This window comes from Dermacentor albipictus, chromosome 9 (genome assembly GCF_038994185.2).
Source record: "Dermacentor albipictus isolate Rhodes 1998 colony chromosome 9, USDA_Dalb.pri_finalv2, whole genome shotgun sequence".
Classification (NCBI taxonomy): Eukaryota; Metazoa; Arthropoda; class Arachnida; order Ixodida; family Ixodidae; genus Dermacentor; species Dermacentor albipictus.
The window spans coordinates 102,080,801-102,100,132 of NC_091829.1; the positions used below are offsets into that span (position 1 = coordinate 102,080,801).

At 48.8% G+C, this 19,332-nt stretch overlaps 1 protein-coding gene across 4 annotated transcripts in view; it reads right to left on the reverse strand.

The window, feature by feature from the left end:
• LOC139049593 (phospholipid-transporting ATPase ABCA3-like) overlaps positions 1 to 19,332 on the reverse strand; it is a 333,665-nt gene that overhangs the window by 193,453 nt on the left and 120,880 nt on the right. For 2 of the 4 annotated variants that reach the window (XM_070525154.1, XM_070525155.1), the window contains one exon: positions 3,629 to 3,781. The exons of the other annotated variants lie outside the window; for them this stretch is intronic. In XM_070525154.1, the coding sequence (XP_070381255.1) occupies positions 3,629 to 3,781 (153 nt within the window). The remainder of the gene's footprint in view (positions 1 to 3,628; positions 3,782 to 19,332) is intronic. 4 annotated transcript variants of the gene reach the window in all.

The following is a 19,332-nucleotide window of genomic DNA, read 5'->3' on the forward strand; positions in this document are numbered from 1 at the left end:
GTCACATCTGTAATAAACCGCTGGAAAGTTTGAGCTGCGTTGCGGAGCCTAAAGGTAATTTGCAAGCATTCAAACAGACCAAATGGAGCTGTCATGGCCGTCTTATTAATCTCTGCGGGCTCTCTGTGTATTTGATGGCATGCTTTACCTAGGTTCACTTTTCTAAGATACTGCAGCCAGCCAGCTTAGACGCAAGATCCTGGATCTGAGGTAGCGAGTAGCTGTCGTGGACGGTGTGGGAGTTCAGGGCGCGGAAGTCCCCACCAGGACGCTAGTCTCCTGAGTCCTTCGATACAAGATGCAGTGGCGAAGCCGAACAGCTGGATGACAAGCATGTCGTGAAATTATCACTCGGCCATTTACAATCCTCCGCGCGCCTATTTGGCGACGCCGACGGGCAGCGACTGCGGCGCCACGTGTAACGATGTGATATGTCACCATGCTTAGGTGGCTGGGTAAGGTTGCATGGCTTCCTGAGGTCAGGGAACACAGCGAGCAGTTGCTCAAATGGGGAACTCGGTATCAGTGAGCGCACGCCAGTGCGCGCAAAATCGCAGAGCACTCCTTAGGCGGAGAGATGGGTTGCGCTGTGATTAAGGTGATGACGTCAAATGCCAACACCCAAGTCGTATTATTAAAGAAAGATAGACTCAATGATGACCTCGACGACGCCGGCTGTTATTAACACGCACTGAAACGTGCTATGCAGGCCCAGGCCAACAGTCAACGAACTGCAGCCGTACGTGGCTATCGCCGAAGAGTTGTCGGCACGTAGCTTTCGCCTTGTGGACCTAGAGCGCTGATCCACGTTGTTAGCAGGTGCCCCACTTATTCTGGTTCCCACGTCCAAGATGAACTTCGTCACGCAGTTTCGGCTCATAAACATAAACATGCGATCAGGTGAAGCCGCTAGGTCACATGCACCATCAGGGATACCACTGGCTGTTTCTCCACTAGCTACAAGGCGAAGTTGATTTTTTTGTTTCGTTGTTCTGGAACATCGTGGTGTACCAGCACATTGGAAAAGTACTCGAATGACGCGAGGAGTCGTTGCCCGGATAACGACGCCTTGGGCGCAGAGAGTTCCGGCAAGGTTACAGATGCAGCGCGCCTATCTTAGCAGCGAGTTGGTATATGCGCTCCTGTAAGCTCGAAACAGCAGAAGTGTCTAGGGTCTTCAAGGCAACGGTTACAGATGGAAAGACAACCTCATAGACGTTGTCAACCAATGCAGAAAGTCGATTGAGAGACAACTCTTCCGCAGCAGCTACGACGAGGCGGACGTACCAAGGCATGCGCTACAGCAGGAACAACTCCTTGAGCAAGGTGCCGTGTGTGCTGATGTCCTTGTAGCCCAAAAGCCACCGCATACTGCTGAGCAGCTGTGAAGGCACTCGTCACCGAGCTGTTCATGAGTGAGGAGCTGCTGGAGACGTAGACCCTTGGTAGGCATTGTGCTTTCCATAATCTTCCACTTGAGTCGTTGGTAGGTTTGTCAGTAGCCGTTGGTAGCGGCTCGGCATTAACTTCGGCCACCACATACACCACGTGTGATGACAGGGTTGAGAAGCGGTGGTAGTACCACGTAACCTCTGAGATAATGCGGTGAATATGCAACTTTGCCTCCACCTGATCTAACCGCACTTCTGTGGTATTTCGGCAAGGCGGCTGCACGCGCTTTTGGAAGCTCCACGTCCGCCTGACTTGGGCGGGAGGGGGTTGGAAGGTCGCTTTCTCGTACACGGCCGAATGAGCTCATGTCTCGTTCCTGAGTCACTACTCAAAGAAAGGCATACCAGGGCAAAACGTCTAACCCCAAAACCTAACTCTCAGCCATGTCGTGTTCATGCGCACCGGCAAAATGCGCATCTTTATTCGCTTTTTACTGACACGATTGCTAATTTTGCAGGCCTCCATAAGCTGTCGAATGTTGGCACAAGCGTATTTCTAGGAGCTCCAGCTATTATAAGCTTCTTTACATTGGTAGCATCATCACTAAATAAACTAATTTGTAGCTTCAAAATGTAGGTCAAATCATTTGTACAGATTTGTTCTATGACAATTTTTGCTTTCTAAAGTTTTTTGAAGTTTGACGCCACCTGAAAGAACATTTCCTTCTTCCTTTATTTGTTATTTTTTGTTGCTATTCTTGTCGGCTGTTGCAGCCGGTAGACCCCACGCTATCCTAATCGTGAACGTTGCTGTAATTTTCTGAGCTGGAAACAACGAAACAGCACATTCTTTGGAAAAAAATTGTAACGTGACGCCAAATTTGCCCTTTCCTAAGCAAAAAAATCTCCCTCCTCCATAAGTCAGCGCACAAATGCACGGTGCTATTCATGCTTTCCTACTTGAGCCTCCCGAATGTCTGTCTTCATCGAACACCAAAGCAGGCAAATAAAGAGCAACCAGATGTCCTGGTGTCCCTTTCGCGCTGATTTATTGTGCGCAAATAATGAAAATATTCTATTTAGTTAGAAAGGTCCTGCGGAATTTCTTTTTGAAGGAATAAATTCAATTTCGGCATCTGATTTCTTAAATATGATCTTCGAACAGTTTATTCTATTCATGTTAAATACAACAAAAATTCAGCTTCCAATCATGAAATTCGATAACTTGCATTTATGTATGAGTTTGTGGTGTTTCAATTTATGACAAAGCGTTATGCAATGATCTACGCAATAAATGGTTGGATCGAACAGCGTTGCGCATCGCTCTGCATCATATAGGATGTCTTAATTAGTTCCAAATACTACAGTCCTTAATACTGCTCTCAGAATAGCGTAAGAATGCACCATAGCCGCAGGACAACACATGAAAACATAAGATGTACATAAATGCACGCTATGGGAGCATAAAATGGTATTTAGGAATTTCTTCACGAACACTTAGTGGCGTTCATTACTTCACATTCTTTCGAACTTGCAAATTTTCGGCTTCGCTTCATTATTGAAAGGTCGTTTTTTCTCGAATATTTGTAATCGAAACATAATTATTATTTCAACGCCTTTGATACCCGTGATTATGCAACCAAATTAATTACGCATAGAGCATGATATCTGGTGCAGATTTCAGCTATTTGCAACTAAATTATTCATGTTTTTTTTTTCTTTTAACAACTATGGTCGGTGAAAGTTCAAAGACTCAGTGCAAGCTCCACCAACCAAAACGCATTGCATCTGCCTTTCACTTCTGAAAGAAATCCCAGCCTGCACGAGTCCATTCAAAGATTGATGACCTTGCTTTGCTGGTGCAAACGGTGGACCAATTGAAAAATGAAAGGTCGTTATATATTCTTAACACATTGCTTTTCGCTAAACATTGGTGTCAGAATCGTCTACAAACTTTGTCAAGACGTTCCTGTTACACGCCAATACAAGTGGCACAAATAGAGAGATGTGTACGGAGAAAGGATCCTTTTTAAACACGCAAAACCGCTTGACGTCACGAAACATAGTGAAGCTAGTTGGCTTGCACATCTATGCAAATTGTGCGTGGCTTGAATTACGTGCGCACGACTTTCATTTTTGGGCTGTCACCGGCTGCAGGGACGCCAGCCTTTGCGTAACATAGATTGACAGCCCTGTACCACGCATGCCAATAAAACTCGGGAACCACTTGTGCTTACCGCCGTGCCACTTCTAAACTCCTGCTGTATTGCGTTTATCCGTCGAATCATAGGAAAAATGAACGCAATATAAGTAACCAAATAGAGGCCCCTCTCGTAATTCGCCGTTTCGAGGCCCTCAAACACCCAACCGGGCATGGCATCAATGCTAACCTGGGTAAGACAGAAAGAATCAAAAGTTAGCGCTGTATTCGATAGAGGAATGTCACTGGCCATAAGATGTAGGTAGTATGGTCGCTCTTAAAACAATGTAAAATTGGGAAACAAACAAAAATCTGTGTCTGGCCGCAAGAGTACTTGTGGCACCAAATGTATACTTGCGACGTTCAATGTATACAATATAATATGCTACATTCTTTCATAAGAAGACTTCCTGTTTTATCAAAATCGAATTGAGCATGCATTATATACAGTAACGGGGCCCCGAAATGCCTGTTCTTGAAGAGTCATAAGCGCCTTTTAATTATAGGGGTGCCTTTCGGAGAGTAGGCTAGCGAAGAATTCGTTTACAGAAAGGCCTATTACGAGTGTAAATACTACGTGCGCAATGTTTACCTCTGTCGTTGCCCTGATTATCCTCCGTCACGAAAGAGCGGGTCAATAGCGATAGCAATACCCCACTTACTGCGTTATGTTTCAGTTTCTTTCTTTCTTTTTTTTTCTAAAAGAGCCAAATCCAAGAATTGAAACTGGGCTAAATTTACGAGTACTATAACGCATACACAGGCACCCTTCATTTTTAAAACATTTTAAATAAAATAGGTCAATACTCGATTGGAACGCCGACTGAATAAAGCAGTCACCAATGAAAGATTAGTTAAATGACAGACCTGTTCGAATCCGCGTGAGCCACATCCGCCTAACCAATGGCTGTGCTCCACGAACACCTCGTGAGAGGGCTTCAACGGAGCCAAAGACCAAGAAACCGCTGCCGACTGTCCGAAACCGTGTGCCTAGTTCTATGAAAAAACATGTGTTCTACACATCGAGCCGTCGTTCTCTCTATGTACCTCGTCACTATACTCATGCAAGAGAGGACGGTGCCGAAGAAAGAATGTTTAGGGTCCTTAGTCTGTCGCACAAATATTGCCAAATCGTTCATGCAATGCCATTTATACTTTTTCTGGGCAACCAAGGCAGGCACCAAAAGGAATATTCAAATCAAGACAAGCCCATTACTGCGTGGCATATCTACCAATACCAAATCTAAATTTTACTACTGACTGCCGACTGCAATAGGTTTCCTCCATTTTAACTACAATGCAGCTTTGAGATGCTTTGGCGGCACGAGCACTCTGACAAAAAGTTTCCTGCAGTAGCTTTGACCATACTGTCAGTAGCAAACGGTTGCCTGTTTTACCCTCCCGCTTAAATTGAATATGGTTCGCCACAGGAAAACTCCCGATGTGGATGCGACATTTTCTTTCAGCGCAACTGAAAAGTGCGGTTTGCTACCCATGATTCCGATCGCCCTTACTGTAGTAACGTCACCCTAATAGATAATGTACGTGCCGCTGGATTTTCTCGTGCCGCCTCAAATTCTGTGGCAAAATCTTTTAGGCCCTAATCTCTACGGCAATCATGCAAGCTCGCTTGCTCAAGCGGAGCGTCGTCGTGTGCTCTTGCGTGCAATTACGTCAACAGCGCTCAAATCACCCGGTGGTGGATGCCCCACTCCACGCGTGGCAGTGTGTCTCACTGTGTGCCCTATGGGCGGCGCTTCTCTTACCGCTGTCCTTAAACCTCTCAATGTTCAAAAAGCTGCGCTGACCGTTTCCCTCCTCCTTCGTTTAACTTCCCCGTTCGGTACGGCCAGCGCGGCTTTGACAGTGGCAGTCGCGTTCGAGACCCGCGGGGCAGTTTTTGAAGCGAGATTTTGGTTCGTCGGTCGGTAACTGGCCTTACTAACGCCGTTCTGTAATTGCGCAAAAGAATAGAGGAAAGGGCCATTATTTAAGGCGCAAATCGTCAGCCCGTTGATTGTTCATGTTGCTGAAGCAGGCTGCATGTGCACGCGGTGTGCTCAAACACACGCGTGGCCACCAGATTTTCGAGTTTTGACTGCGCGAAAGTATGTGAATGCGGTTTCGTGGGTTCGTTTACGTGCCTGCTCGATACTTTTGCTCGACCGGTGCGCGAAATATTCCAACAGTTCGGGGCCGGCACTGCCTAGTAACTGGGCCGCTTCTCCTCTGCGCCTTTTGCCGATGTGCGTAACTGACACACGGGTTCTGGCGTTCAAGAGCGATGTTTTCACAGGTAGACGGTATTGATAATGCGAACAACGTAGCGGGACTTCTCGCAGCACATGAAATCGCTTCTTATTTATTTATTAGAGCGCAGGAGGTTGCAATTTGATAACAATAATGAAATTGATGAGAAAATTGGTTAGTGGTTCCGAAAACAATTATCACCCCTCCGCCCCTCCCCCCCTTAGCACCAGCAACACTTTTGTTGGAGAGCTAATTTTATATCTGTATGCTGCGTGCGTCTGTATTTTTTTTGCGTTGTAAGTTTTCGTAGGGAAGCGGTGTCTCTATAACTAGAACACCATATACACAGCAAACGATTCTTGGATTTTACGTGCTAAAACCACGATCTGACTTTGAGGCATGCCGTAGTGCGAGACGCCGGATTAACTTTGACCACCTGAGGACCTTTGACGCGCGGCATCCTACGGGCGTTCGCCGCGAAGCACGAGGTCGCGCGATCAAATCGTGGCCGCGGCGGCCGCGTTTTGATGGAGACAAAATGCGGCCGCCGCGGCCGCGATTTGATCCCGTGACCTCGCGCTTCGCAGCGCCACACGAAAGGCGCCAAGCCCCTGCGACGGCTATAGAGACAAATTCAACAATAGCGTTGTAAGACCGAACTGTCCTCGAATGGCGTTCATAAAGGTGCTTATCATGGTCTCCCAGACGAGGAAAGTATACAGCACAAATTCACACAGTCCACTGAGCTGTCAGGCTCAAACAATCAATGAAACCCGAAAGAAAAAGGATTAATTATTAAAGTGAATGACAACAGATCCATTATTCCTTGTCGCGGCGCTGGAATGCAAACTTATGTAACTGCTCTACGCGCAGGTTCCACGGAAACTACGTCCGCACTCCATAATGAAAAGCCACGAAATTATTTCTCGCAAGAGATGAAACGCAACGCACAGTACATATGTTGAACGTGATACCATTTAATTGGACGCATAAAAAAGATATCGTTAAGCAGTAAAATTGCTAATCCTTATCAAGGGGACTGTGGTATTTTGCACGTTTTCTCTGCTATGATAATCCTGGGCACAACACATGGGAGTAGCGCTGCTCATCCCTCCAACACCAAAGACGCGTCCGGCAGCAGCCGGGATAGAGGCGAAATGCAAGAGGCCGGTGGGCAGATTTCTCATTGGCGTTCCGTAATTCTCCTCGCACAGACGCGGTATGTTTCAGAAGTTGCCGGCCACTTTTCTCGCTGCTAGGTGCTTTGTCGTTGCGACAATAGATGAGATTTTTTACAGGTACTGCTCCAGAAAGGCACAAGTAACCGCTAATGGAGGCCTTAGGAGAGCACCTCAGTTTATAATAAAGGAGGTGGCGCAGGGAAACTTCACATATAAAATTGGCGGTCCGAAACGGCGGGCAGCCGATATCGTGAAGTCATCGTATGGTACTGACGTCGACATTGAGAAGATGGTTTCCTCTGACCTTTCACCTGTTCATGCTGAAGCTCTTTGTCGCGTTCTTGAAGGCTACCACGACATTTTTTACTTTGACAATCGACCCTTAGGTCAAACGTCCATTGTGACCCATCGCATAAACACTGGCGATGCGAACTCTATTCCCCGACGTCCATATCGTGTTTCTGCGTCCGAACGAGCTGTTATCCAACAGGAAGTGAAAAAGATGCTTGCAAAGGACATTATCGAGCCTTCTTGTAGTCCCTGGGCTTCTCCCGTCGTACTTGTCAAAAATAAGGATGGCACGTGACGTTTTTGTGTAGATTATCGCCACCTGAACAAAACCACAAAAAAGGACGTGTACCCTCTGCCACGCATTGATGACGCTCTAGACTGCCTGTACGGTGCCACCTATTTTTCTTCTATCGACTTGCGGTCCGGCTACTAGCAGTTGTCCGTCGACGACATGGACCAAGAGAAGATTGCATTTATTACCCCTGACGGAGTTGATCCGTTCAAGGTGATGCCTTTCGGTCTCAGTAACGCGCCCACCACCTTCAAACGAATGATGGACTCTGCTTCAGGGGTTCAAGTGGTCCACCTGTTTTGTGCTATCTGGACGACGTCATCGTATATTGGCCCACATTTGACACGCGTATAGACCGTCTTGCAGCGATTCTTGACGTGTTCCGCCGCGGCGGTCTCCAGTTGAACTCGTCGAAATGTCACTTCGCTCGCCGCCAAATCACGGCCCTTGGACACCTTGTAGACGCCAGAGGCGTGCGACCTGATCCGGACAAAATTCGCGCCGTTACGAACTTTCCTATTCCGAAGTCTACCAAGGACGTTCGTAGTTTTGTAGGGCGGTGCTCTTATTTCCGACGCTTTGTGAAGGATTTTGCGACCATCGCACGTCCCCTTGCCGACCTCTTGAAGAAAGACGCCCTATTTTCTTCGGGATCTAACCATGCCGCATCTTTTTCGCAGCTCACTACTCTCCTTACCACGCCTCCAATTGTGGCCCATTTTGACCCCTCTGCCTGAACGGAAGTTCGAACTGATGCCAGTGGTCACGGAATTAGAGCAGTGTTAGCACAACGCCAGCGTGGACATGATCGCGTTAGAGCCTATGCAAGCTGACTTCTATCACCCGCCGAGTGCAATTATTCAATCACAGAGCGCGAGTGCCTCGCTCTTGTGTGCGCTGTTGCCAGGTTTCGTCCATACTTGTACGGACGCCCCTTCTGTGTCATCACTGATCACCACGCGCTCTGCTGTCTATCCTCGCGAAAGGACCCCACTGGACGACTCGCTCGCTGGGCGTTACGCCTGCAAGAATACACCCTCTCCGTGGTATATAAGACGGGATGCTTGCACCAGGATGCCGATTGTTTGTCCCGCTACCCCGTCGACGACCCAGCTGATGTGGACACCGTCGCTTGCGTTTTCTCTGTGTCCCAGTTGCTTGAAATCGGCAACGAGCAGCGCCGCGATCTTTCATTACGAGCCCTCAGCGACCATCTGGAGTCAACGCCTGGCGATGCCTCTTCCCGGATGTTTATCCTTAAAGAAGGGACAATATACCGCCGCAATCTCGATTCACACGGCCATGACCTTCTGCTCGTAATTACATCCCACCTGCGTTCGACTGTCCTCCAACAACTTCACGACGCTCCCGTGGCGGGAGACTTGGACGTCTCGCGCACATACGACCGTGTACACCGTCGATTCTTTTGGCCGGGTCTCGCCCGCTCCGTGCGGTGCTACGATGCCGCTTGTGAGCGCTGTCAGCGCCGGAAGAAGCCCTCCACACCTCCAGCTGGATGTCTCCAGCCGATCGACATCCCACCGGAACCCCTTTTCCGTGTTGGTCTAGACCTTCTTGGACCGTTTCCTGTCTCGGGCTCCGGAAATAAATGGGTCGCCGTCGCTACTGATTATGCTACGCGGTACGCAATCAACAGAGCCCTCCCGACAAGTTGTGCTACTGACGTTGCTGACTTTCTGCTCTATGACATCATTTTAGTGCACGGTGCTCCGCGCCAATTAGTCACTGACCGTGGCCGCAACTTTCTGTCGGCAGTCGTCGAGGACATCCCTTTCTCCTGCTCGACCAAGCACAAGTTCAGCACGTCCTACCACCCACAGACCAACGGCCTCACGAAGCGCCTCAACCGGACCATCACCGACATGCTATCCAAGTACGTTGGGACCGACCACCACGACTGGGATCTTCACTTACCATATGTGACGTTCGTGTATAGTTCATCGCGTCCCGACACCACCGGCTATTCACCATTCTATCTCCTACATGGCCGAGAACCCGCGTTGCTCTTAGACACTTTGTTGCTCTCGGCCACACGTTCAGCCACTGAATACGCCCGCGACGCGATCGCCGACCACGCACGCCAGCTCGCCCGCACCCATGTCGAGGCCTCGCAGGAGCATCAGAGACGCCTATATGATTGCCACCATCGCGACGTACACTTTACTCCGGGTTCTCTGGTGTTTCTCTGGTCACCCATTCGACGTGTGGGCCTTTCTGAAAAGTTGCTGACGCACTTCACTGGCCCATACCGTGTGGTGCGACAAGTGACCGATGTCACGTGTGAAGTCATCCCCGCCGACCTGTCAGCGTCATCGTCGGCTGCAAGTGACATCGTTCACGTGGCGAGACTAAACACATACCACACACCTTTCACCGCAGATGTGTAGATTAAGCACCGGGACGGTGCTTCTATTGCCGGGGGTGATGCTACGGAACAGCCGCCACAGTGTGGCTGCACTGAGGAGAAAGAAGACGACGTGGCCCCCACTTGATATAGCGTCGTTATCTTAGCCACCGTTGGTCTACATGTAAACATATTGTAAATAAACTTGTACATCAGCTACACGTAACAATATTATACCCCTCTGGCACGCACAGGCCTCGGCGAGTCACAACCCAAGGACCAGCCCTGGTTCTAGCTTCGGTATTCCCGTTGCCGCTTTGGTGTCCTGTAGGCGCTGTCAACAATACCAAATAATGACACCTTGTTACTACTAGTAAATACAGTCTATTAAAGAAACGCAATCACGCCCAGCCACCAACTTCTGACGCAGCGACCGCGCTCGTGCAAAGAATTACGGGACGCCAACGAGAAATTTACCAGCCCATGTACTGTACCATCAAAGTGCGCGTTAAACATCCTAAGGTGACTAAATAAAGTTATCCGGAGCCATTCACTAGGACCTCCGTCATAGCCTTCCACAAACGAAATCAATAGATGCGGGCGTTGATTGAAGCAAAACTACCGCATTCGTAAGCATTGGTGAGCCTTGCAAAAGCGTCAACGACGTGGTGGGGATGAAAAAAAGAATGCTTGGATAAAGTCGCTTTTATGTCGCACCCCAGCTGCAGATGCGAGCACATTCGAAAAGTCAACGTAGGCGCGCTGAAAGCTGCACACAGCATACGCAAGCACATTTTTTAAAAAGCACGTAAACTAGGGTCCAGAGAAGATGTAATGAAGAACCGTGGCCACTTCACAAAGTTGTCCGTTGCTTCCAGCCTCCTTGAAGTCAGCCCGCCTGAAGCTATGCGTCCACGCTTTTCTTCGTTGTGCGTTGCTTACGCCGGATGGCAAACAGAAAAGCACGTTGCACTCGCCTTGTCGGTTGCGGCAACCGAAGGCGCAGCAGAATGGCATTACAATGACGTTCTCGTCCCTAACACATTTGATTTGGTCCCCTAACACACTCGATCAATCCATTTGCGCTTACTTTCACTTCACTTTATTTCCAACACAAAGTTGAGGGTCCTCCAGGCAAAAAAGTTGTCATAGACAACTCGATGGGACGTGCCGCCGTGCATTACTTCTAGGTACCACCGGTACCTCTTCAGGTTGGCACAGTACCATCGCTGAAATTGGACACACCGTGAGGTTATTACTACTGCGTTATTCTGCACAATCACGAGTCAGCATCTTCGTCGCACTGGGTCGGAAATAGAGGTCGCAGCGCGCTGGAAAGAAAAAAAAATACGCAAGAGCGCTCCGCGTGCTTTCACGTGGCACGAAATGGCCAATGGGGGAGCAGAGGAGGCTGGGGCAACCGGAGGTGGCGAGGAGGAAACGCCAGGGAGAGCGGTGCAGTGGAAAGATCTAAGAATTGCGCTACTTTTGGAAAATTATAGGGTTTTACCACCGTCCCTTGACTCTACGCGGGAAACAGCCGGTAGTTCTGGAGCCACTTCACCAAGGACCAGTTCGGGGGCCCGACCAGCGCCTGCGACCAGGTCTCGTCGCAAAGGCTGGGAATCTCAAACGACAGCGCCAGCATCTTCGACCAGAGGTGCAATGCGCGTAAACGACAGCGTCGTCAAAGACTACCTACCACGAGGGAAGTATTCGAGAACGCTCCATTCAAAATCGCGCCGCCTAGGATTACGCCTAGGTACCACCGGTACCTCCTCATGGTGGCACCATACCACCGGTAAAATTGGTAACACCGTGCGGGTATTACCACTTCGTTAGTCTGCACCATGACGAGCACGTACACAAATTGGTTAACTGGGTAATAAAGGAGGCCATTTGAAGGACACTGTAGCCTTTCTATTGCTTATTGTGAGCGAACACATAATGTGCAACCGTTTATTTCCTGGCGCCCTTCATTTACGCCATCTTCCTGATTATAAAATATTGCAAAATTTAAGGAAGGGACAAAAATTGCGGCAGAAGCAGTCTCGCAATGACCATAGACGGTAATGCGTTAGCATTGAATCATTATAGCGGCACAACGTATTACCACTGTCGAAACTAGTTATGTATCAGGCGCGTATACTGCAGCGGCACTACTCCCTCGCCGTCCCTTAAAACACAGTGCGCCATCTAGCGCTGCCACCGCGAAACCTGCGGATATCCTCCGAAATACATGGTGCGCTGGTTCATCAGAACGCTGAGAAACGCGTCGTGCGGCAACCGGACCCCTCTCTCGCGCTTCTTTCTGGTACTGCTGAGGAGTCCGGACAATGGCGTCCGAAACGAAAAACGTGGCTAACGGGAGCCTGCCATACGCAGAAAACAGCTCTCTCGAATGCAGCACACTCAGCGACACAAACTCAGTGACTCAAATTGGCGAGAAGTTAATTGAACAGCGCCACATACCCATTGCATTCAAGGCGCAGTCTGCTAATGCGTCGGGTTGCTGTCCATGAACACTCCGCGGGACGTGGGTTAGACTGCTCTAAGGGATCGGGAATTTCCAGGGATATCGTTCGCATTTGTAAAGTGGCGCATTCCTCGTGGCACATACGCAGCTACCCAGGTTGGCATGAAAGATGTTTAATAAAAAGCCGCACACACCTACTGGCGCATACTAGAGGACGCAAGTTCACAACAAAGAGGTTCATTCGAGACCAGCACAGACCGAGTGGCATATACTCAGTGCTCCAAGTCGACGTCAACGAGTTTCTTCGAACAGCGGTATCTAGTGCCGCACCTCACAGTGACCCATATCTGCGTGAAAAAAGTTTGTTGAAGAGTGGCACTTACGTACACATTACCACGTACTCAGTGAGCCAAGTGGATCCGATGGTTGATTTCGAATCAGGTTACTTCAGCATAGTAGTCCGATGGACCGTTCTCATTCGTCCATGGACTACCTATTGATCCAGGTATGCAGGAAAACGGTTAGATGCAAGCAAACATGAATGGAAACGTTCTTGAAGTAACCTAAGAATGGCTAAAGTAAAGAAATTTATAAAAGTTAGTACACTATTACGAGGTGGGTGGCGTCCATAGTTCAGGATGGCATAGCGCTGGCCGATATCTTGGCCTTGGGCGGAAAACCGTGCTGGTATTGAGGGATCCAGCTTATCAGCTGGGCCTCCCATTCTCGACGCTTGGTGCGGTGATGGGTGGTATCGATGGGTTGCGTCCACACTCCCATATCAAGTGGTAGAGGCCTTGTAGCTGTAGCTCGAGGGATAGATGGCCTGCAGCAAGATACCGTGCGGGTATGTGCGGCTCTGTAGTTTCCAGTACATCAACGCCTCTTATCTGGTCATCTTGCATAAGGACATGTTGCTGGGCTATGGTGCTTATTTAATGGCGTCATGTAAAGCTAGGGCACAACCACAAAGATGACAAACACAGACCGCCCGTGATGTCTTCTGTGTGTCCGTTTGCGGTTGTGCCCTTGCGCTGGATCATACCATTGGGGTGGTCAGCTTGAGGGGCGGGGATAGATAGGCCCTCTTACGCCGCCTTTTGTGGTTCAGGTTGTCTGTGTATTTCTTCGGGAGGTCTTCGAGCGTGTCGAGCGTAGCTCTTGAAAGAGACGCGCTTTCTCAGCGGTGACAGCCGCTACATTATTCGTCAACGACGTTTCCTAGGAAACTAGGAATTGGCAAGAATCAGATGTATGCGTTAAGAGACAAAGCCGGCAATATTATTACTAATATGGATGAGATAGTTCAAGTGGCTGAGGAGTTCTATAGAGATTTATACAGTACCAGTGGCACCCACGGCGATAATGGAAGGGAAAATAGTCTAGAGGAATTCGAAGTCCCAAAGGTAACACCGGAAGAAGTAAAGAAAGCCTTGGGAGATATACAAAGGGGGAAGGCAGCTGGGGAGGATCAGGTAACAGCAGATTTGTTGAAGGATGGTGGACAGATTGTTCTAGAGAAACTGGCCACCCTGTATACGCAATGTCTCATGACCTAGAGCGTACCGGAATCTTGGAAAAACCCTAGCATATTCCTAATTCATAAGAAAGGAGATGCCAAAGACTTGAAAATAATAGACCGATCAGCTTACTGTCCGTTGCCTACAAACTATTTTCTAAGGTAATCGCAAATAGAATCAGGAGCACCTTAGACTTCTGTCAAGCAAAGGACCAGGCAGGACTCCGTAAAGGCTACTCAACAATAGATCATATTCACACTATCAATCAGGTAATAGAGAAATGTGCGGAATATAACCAACCCTTATATATAGCTTTCAAGGATTACGAGAAAGCGTTTGATTCTGTCGAAACCTCAGCAGTCATGGAAGCATTACGGAATCAGGGCGTAGACGAGCCGTATGTAAAAATACTGAACGATATCTATAGCGGCTCCACAGCCACCGTAGTCCTCCATAAAGCAAGCAACAAAATCCCGATAAAGAAAGGCGTCAGGCAGGGAGATACGATCTCTGCAATGCTATTCACAGCATGTTTACAGGAGGTATTCAGAGACCTGGATTGGGAAGAATTGGGGATAAAAGTTAATGGAGAGTACCTTAGTAACTTGCGATTCGCTGATGATATTGCCTTGCTTAGTAACTCAGGGGACCAATTGCAATGCATGCTCACTGACCTGGAGAGGCAAAGCAGAAGAGTGGGTCTAAAAATTAATCTGCAGAAAACTAAAGTAATGCTTAACAGTCTCGGAAGAGAACAGCAATTTACAATAGGCAGCGAGGCACTGGAAGTCGTAAGGGAATACACCTACTTGGGGCGGATCCGAATCATGAGACGAAAATATTTAGGAGAATAAGAATGGGCTGGGGTGCGTTTTGCAGGCATTCTCAGATCATGAACAGCAGGTTGCCATTATCCCCCAAGAGAAAAGTATATAATAGCTGTGTCTTACAAGTACTCACTTACGGGGCAGAAACCTGGAGGCATACGAAAAGAGCTCTACTCAAATTGAGGACGACGCAACGAGCTATGGAAAGAAGAATGATAGGTGTAACGTTAAGGGATAAGAAGAGAGCAGATTGGGTCAGGGAACAAACGCGAGTTAATGACATCTTAGTTGAAATCAAGAAAAAGAAATGGGCATGGGCAGGACATGTAATGAGGAGGGAAGATAACCGATGGTCATTAAGGGTTACGGACTGGATACCAAGGGAAGGGAAGCGTAGCAGGGGGCGGCAGAAAGTTAGGTGGGCGGATGAGATTAAGAAGTTTGCAGGGACGGCGTGGCCACAATTAGTACATGACCGGGGTTGTTGGAGAAATATGGGAGAGGCCTTTGCCCTGCAGTGGGCGTAACCAGGCTGATGATGATGATGACGTTTCCCGGGATTAAAATAATTAATATTTCTTGAAAGATTCTCGTGTTTCTTCAAGAATTTCAAGGCTTGTTTTGAATAGGCAGCCTGCTGGGAAGTTTCCGCACGCTGTTTCCGAATCCGGGATGATGGTGGTGAGCTCGTCGTTTCCCTTGCCCTCCATGGCAGCCAGGGCTATCACTGTTTCTTCCGAGAAGTAGATGTTTCGTGTCTTCACCGAAGCTGCTGCTACGTTTCTCCCTGGCTAGTCATCACTCTGACAGTTTGTGCCACACGTTTTTTTTATTTTGCTACGTAGATGGATCTGGCTTTACCTCCTCTTCTCTGCCCTTCGTAGGCCTTGGTTAGGGCTTGTACTCTTGCTTCTTTTATTTCCGTTCCGGGTTCATGCTTCAGGGGGCGCTTGTTGGCGTGATCCTTTCTTTTACGGGTCTTCAGTCATTCATGGTCAGTCGTCTTCAAGCGCATAGCCCAGTAGTATTACCGTGTCTCTGCCCGCACTGGTAAGCCCGTGCTTGTAAGCACTCGTCTTGCACGTGTCTGCTAGTTCGTCCTAAATGTAATGGATTCACAGCCTGAGTACCTTCTCCATCGATGTCGCCGAGGGGAGCCTCAGTGCCAGCTTGTAGGTATTTCGCACGAGATTGTTCAGGTTGTCGGTCTCACTGTTCTTGAGACCCAGTTAAAGGATGCCATACGTGACCCCGGTGATGATCAAGGCTTGTTTTAGTCAGAGCATGCCCCGCTCTTTCAAACCGTCCTTTTTTTGGTCCCACTTCCCACAATGTGCGCTACTGGCGTAACTGTCTTTTATAAAAAGCACCGTACTCATGCAAATTGAGGCCCAGGATACAGAGGACGTCCACCTTGGTTATGGTAACTCCGTTCATGGTCAACGTTGGGTTTGGTATCTCCTGAAGAGGCCACACTGTCGCCTTCTTTTTCAGAATTAGGAGCGCCGACCTTTCCGAGTGTCACAGTCTTATGGGGTGTTTAGAACGCCTTTTGAAACAAAGCGATTGTAAACAAATATTAAACACCGCACCGTTTGTACAGCTGCACAGCAAACACAAAAATTATATTTATATGACAACTGAATACAAGCTACAAAAACCAAATTACTCTTTAAGACTAATGCTCAAGGATCACAATAACCGTAATGAAGGAAAGTCACCGGATCATGGTACAGACGCTGGAAACAATATAAGCCTTGCGGAGATGCTGGCAGCGAGTTTCGACGTTGGTGCAGAGCTGATGAAGCGGCGGCAGTCGACAGCGCTGTAGTGCGTCGGGCTTGGCAATGGCCGGCGTCCTTTCGGCGTTCGCCAGCCAGAGCTTGGGCCCGGAGCTTCGGCATGGCTATAGATACGCTGGCTGTGCCCGCGTTGGGCGCCCTTACGACGTTCGCCAATTCCGGGCTGTGAGAAGAACTTTAATGATCGTCTGCCCATTTGCGAGCGTGCAGCTACCTTAGACCAGGAACTTGGCAAGCCCATACTCCCGCGCCCTGGACACCATCTTCTTGGTCCTGCCACGTCTACCACGGTCACCATCTCCCTCCGAACCCTCTCACGCCCCCTTCCACCAGCTTCTTTTCTTTTTCTCGCTAATTCGGGCACGTGTGGCTGGCGTCGATAAGCTGTCACCACTATTCTTCACATGTCGCCGCCTTCCTCTTCCCTTTATTCACTCGACGCACATCATGACACCGGGGCGCACGCGGCGACGTAACACTTGGACTTGTCGGTGACTTCTTGGAAGGCATCTTGTTATTCACCCGTGGATCCCGCACTCATACACACGGTCACTTCATCCGTGTATATATGTGTTCGGTAGCCTCCTCATCGCTATAGTTAACAACAACGGTGAGATCATCGACCCCAGAGGGATTCCTATCTGCGATATATGGATCGTTTCAGTACCGAGCCTATGGTGTCCGTGCCGACCCGCCAGGCCCGCCAGAAAGTCGCAGACGTAGTCGTACATCCTTCGGCCGCAGTACAAGTCCTTCATCCCACGAAGCATCGCTTCGTGGGAGACAGTATCGAACGCCAGCTTGGCACTTTTGTGAGAAGCGGTGAGGCCGTGAATGACTTCCTTCGGCTCAAGTAGAATGTCCTGCGTCGAAAGCTGAAGCCAAAAACAGAACATAGTGTTTGGTAGTTATTACCTTCTTCCACGTAAGAAAGCCATTAGTGGGGCATGTGGTCGAAGATTATCCCCGCGTGCGACATCAATTAGATCAGGCGTAGCTTCTCTAGCTTAGTGGGCTAGCCGGATATAGCAATCAGCGTCACATCCGGGTTCTTTCACTGGCCCATATACTGCCGCTCTTCCAAGTCTCGTTCATGTAATTTAGTAAGATCGCCATTGATCCGCTGTCCAGGTTAGGAAGGTCTTGTCACTTCTGTCGTCCCGTCTAGGTGTCGTTTAGCTCGTGATGTTTCTTATGCCTGCCACGATATCTGCTTTGGCGAAAAGTTAGCCAGGAGGTATTTCTCCGTCACGATCTCGAGTAGTTCTTCAGTGCCCGGGAAGTTGCGTACAAACCTTTTTATGTGACCCAGTGACGGTCTTTAACTCTGTCTTGGCAAGGAGCGTCTCTAAGATGGCGCAAGTCTTTCGCTTGCTTAGGGTGCCCTTTCCGTCGTGCGAGTGTATCGTATCCCGCCGCGATGCCTTAGCAGCTACGGTGTTCCGCTGGTAAGCACAAGATCTTGGAATCAAATCCTGGCTGCGTGGGGCGTATTTTCATGGCAGCGAAATGCAAAAACACCCGTCTTCCGTGCATTGCGCGCGCGTTAAAGATCCCTGGTGGTCAAACCTAATCCGGAGTCCTCCGCTACGGAATACCGCCTAATTAAATTGTGCTTTTCGCACGTAAAACACAAAAACTGAATTCAAGTTCAAGTTCAGAGTCTACCGTCGTCCGGGAGACTGCGGCAGCGCGGATCTCGAGTTTGCGATTCATATTCTGCTTCTTCGATATCTTCAAGGTTCCTCATCTGGCCTTTAAAAGGTGGAGTAAGTGTGCGTCGGCATCAGGATTGCCCGTAGTGAGCTGAATGGTTTTTGCGCGCTTGGTAACTTCCAGTAAATCCATCACATTGTTAGTCCATCCACCGATGTCCTCGAGATTCCTGTTATGTTCGTCTTTTTAGAAAGTGGGCCAGTGCTTAATTCTGGCCTGACCTGCTCTCACGGGGTTCTTGTGACGTGCTAAAATTGGTCTGGATATTATGATGGTCCTTTCCTAGAATCTCCTGCAGCCTCGATTACTTGACTTGCCTTAGGTTAGCGGAAAATGTCAGGTCTGGTATCGTGTCTCTGGAGACGTTGCTGCCGATTCTAATTACCACTTGATGATGAGTCCACACCATCAGCTGATGGGCCTGGGCCACGTTGTGCACGTGTGGGGCATTCATGCTCGTCGCTCTGCATCCACAAACCAAGTGTGGCTGTTAATATTGCTAACCAGCAGAGTCTCCATTCCGAAATTTTATGGGCACATGAAAATTTCTGGGAGAATATGTGTGCTATACTTTCTTGCCAGCTAGTTCTCCCAGCTGTATCCGCTAAAACGTGGAGCAGTTAATTTGCCGAGGTGCGCAAGCTTGCGCTATCCAGCTCCCGCTTGTGTTTCATGCATTGAATGCACGTAAAATAACCCCAGGGGTCGCGTTGAAAGGATCCTGAGACGGTTTTAACGATTTTGTAAAAACGTAGAGTCGCTAGGGAAGGTCTCTTTGATAATTAATTGACGCATCTAAGTGCTCCACGCAAAGCGTGTATTTTCTTATAAGGTTTTAAAAATGTACATTGCTAAGGATTGCAGCTTGCCACTGGGCTGAGTTTTCAGCCGCCTATGACCAGGTGACACGAGGTGACCATATGACGCCAGTAGGGCCAGCTATCCGATTGGCTGCCCAGGGCGCATCATCGATAATTTTTCCAACTTAATGGCGAACAAATGTTGTTCGTAATAGTTGTAT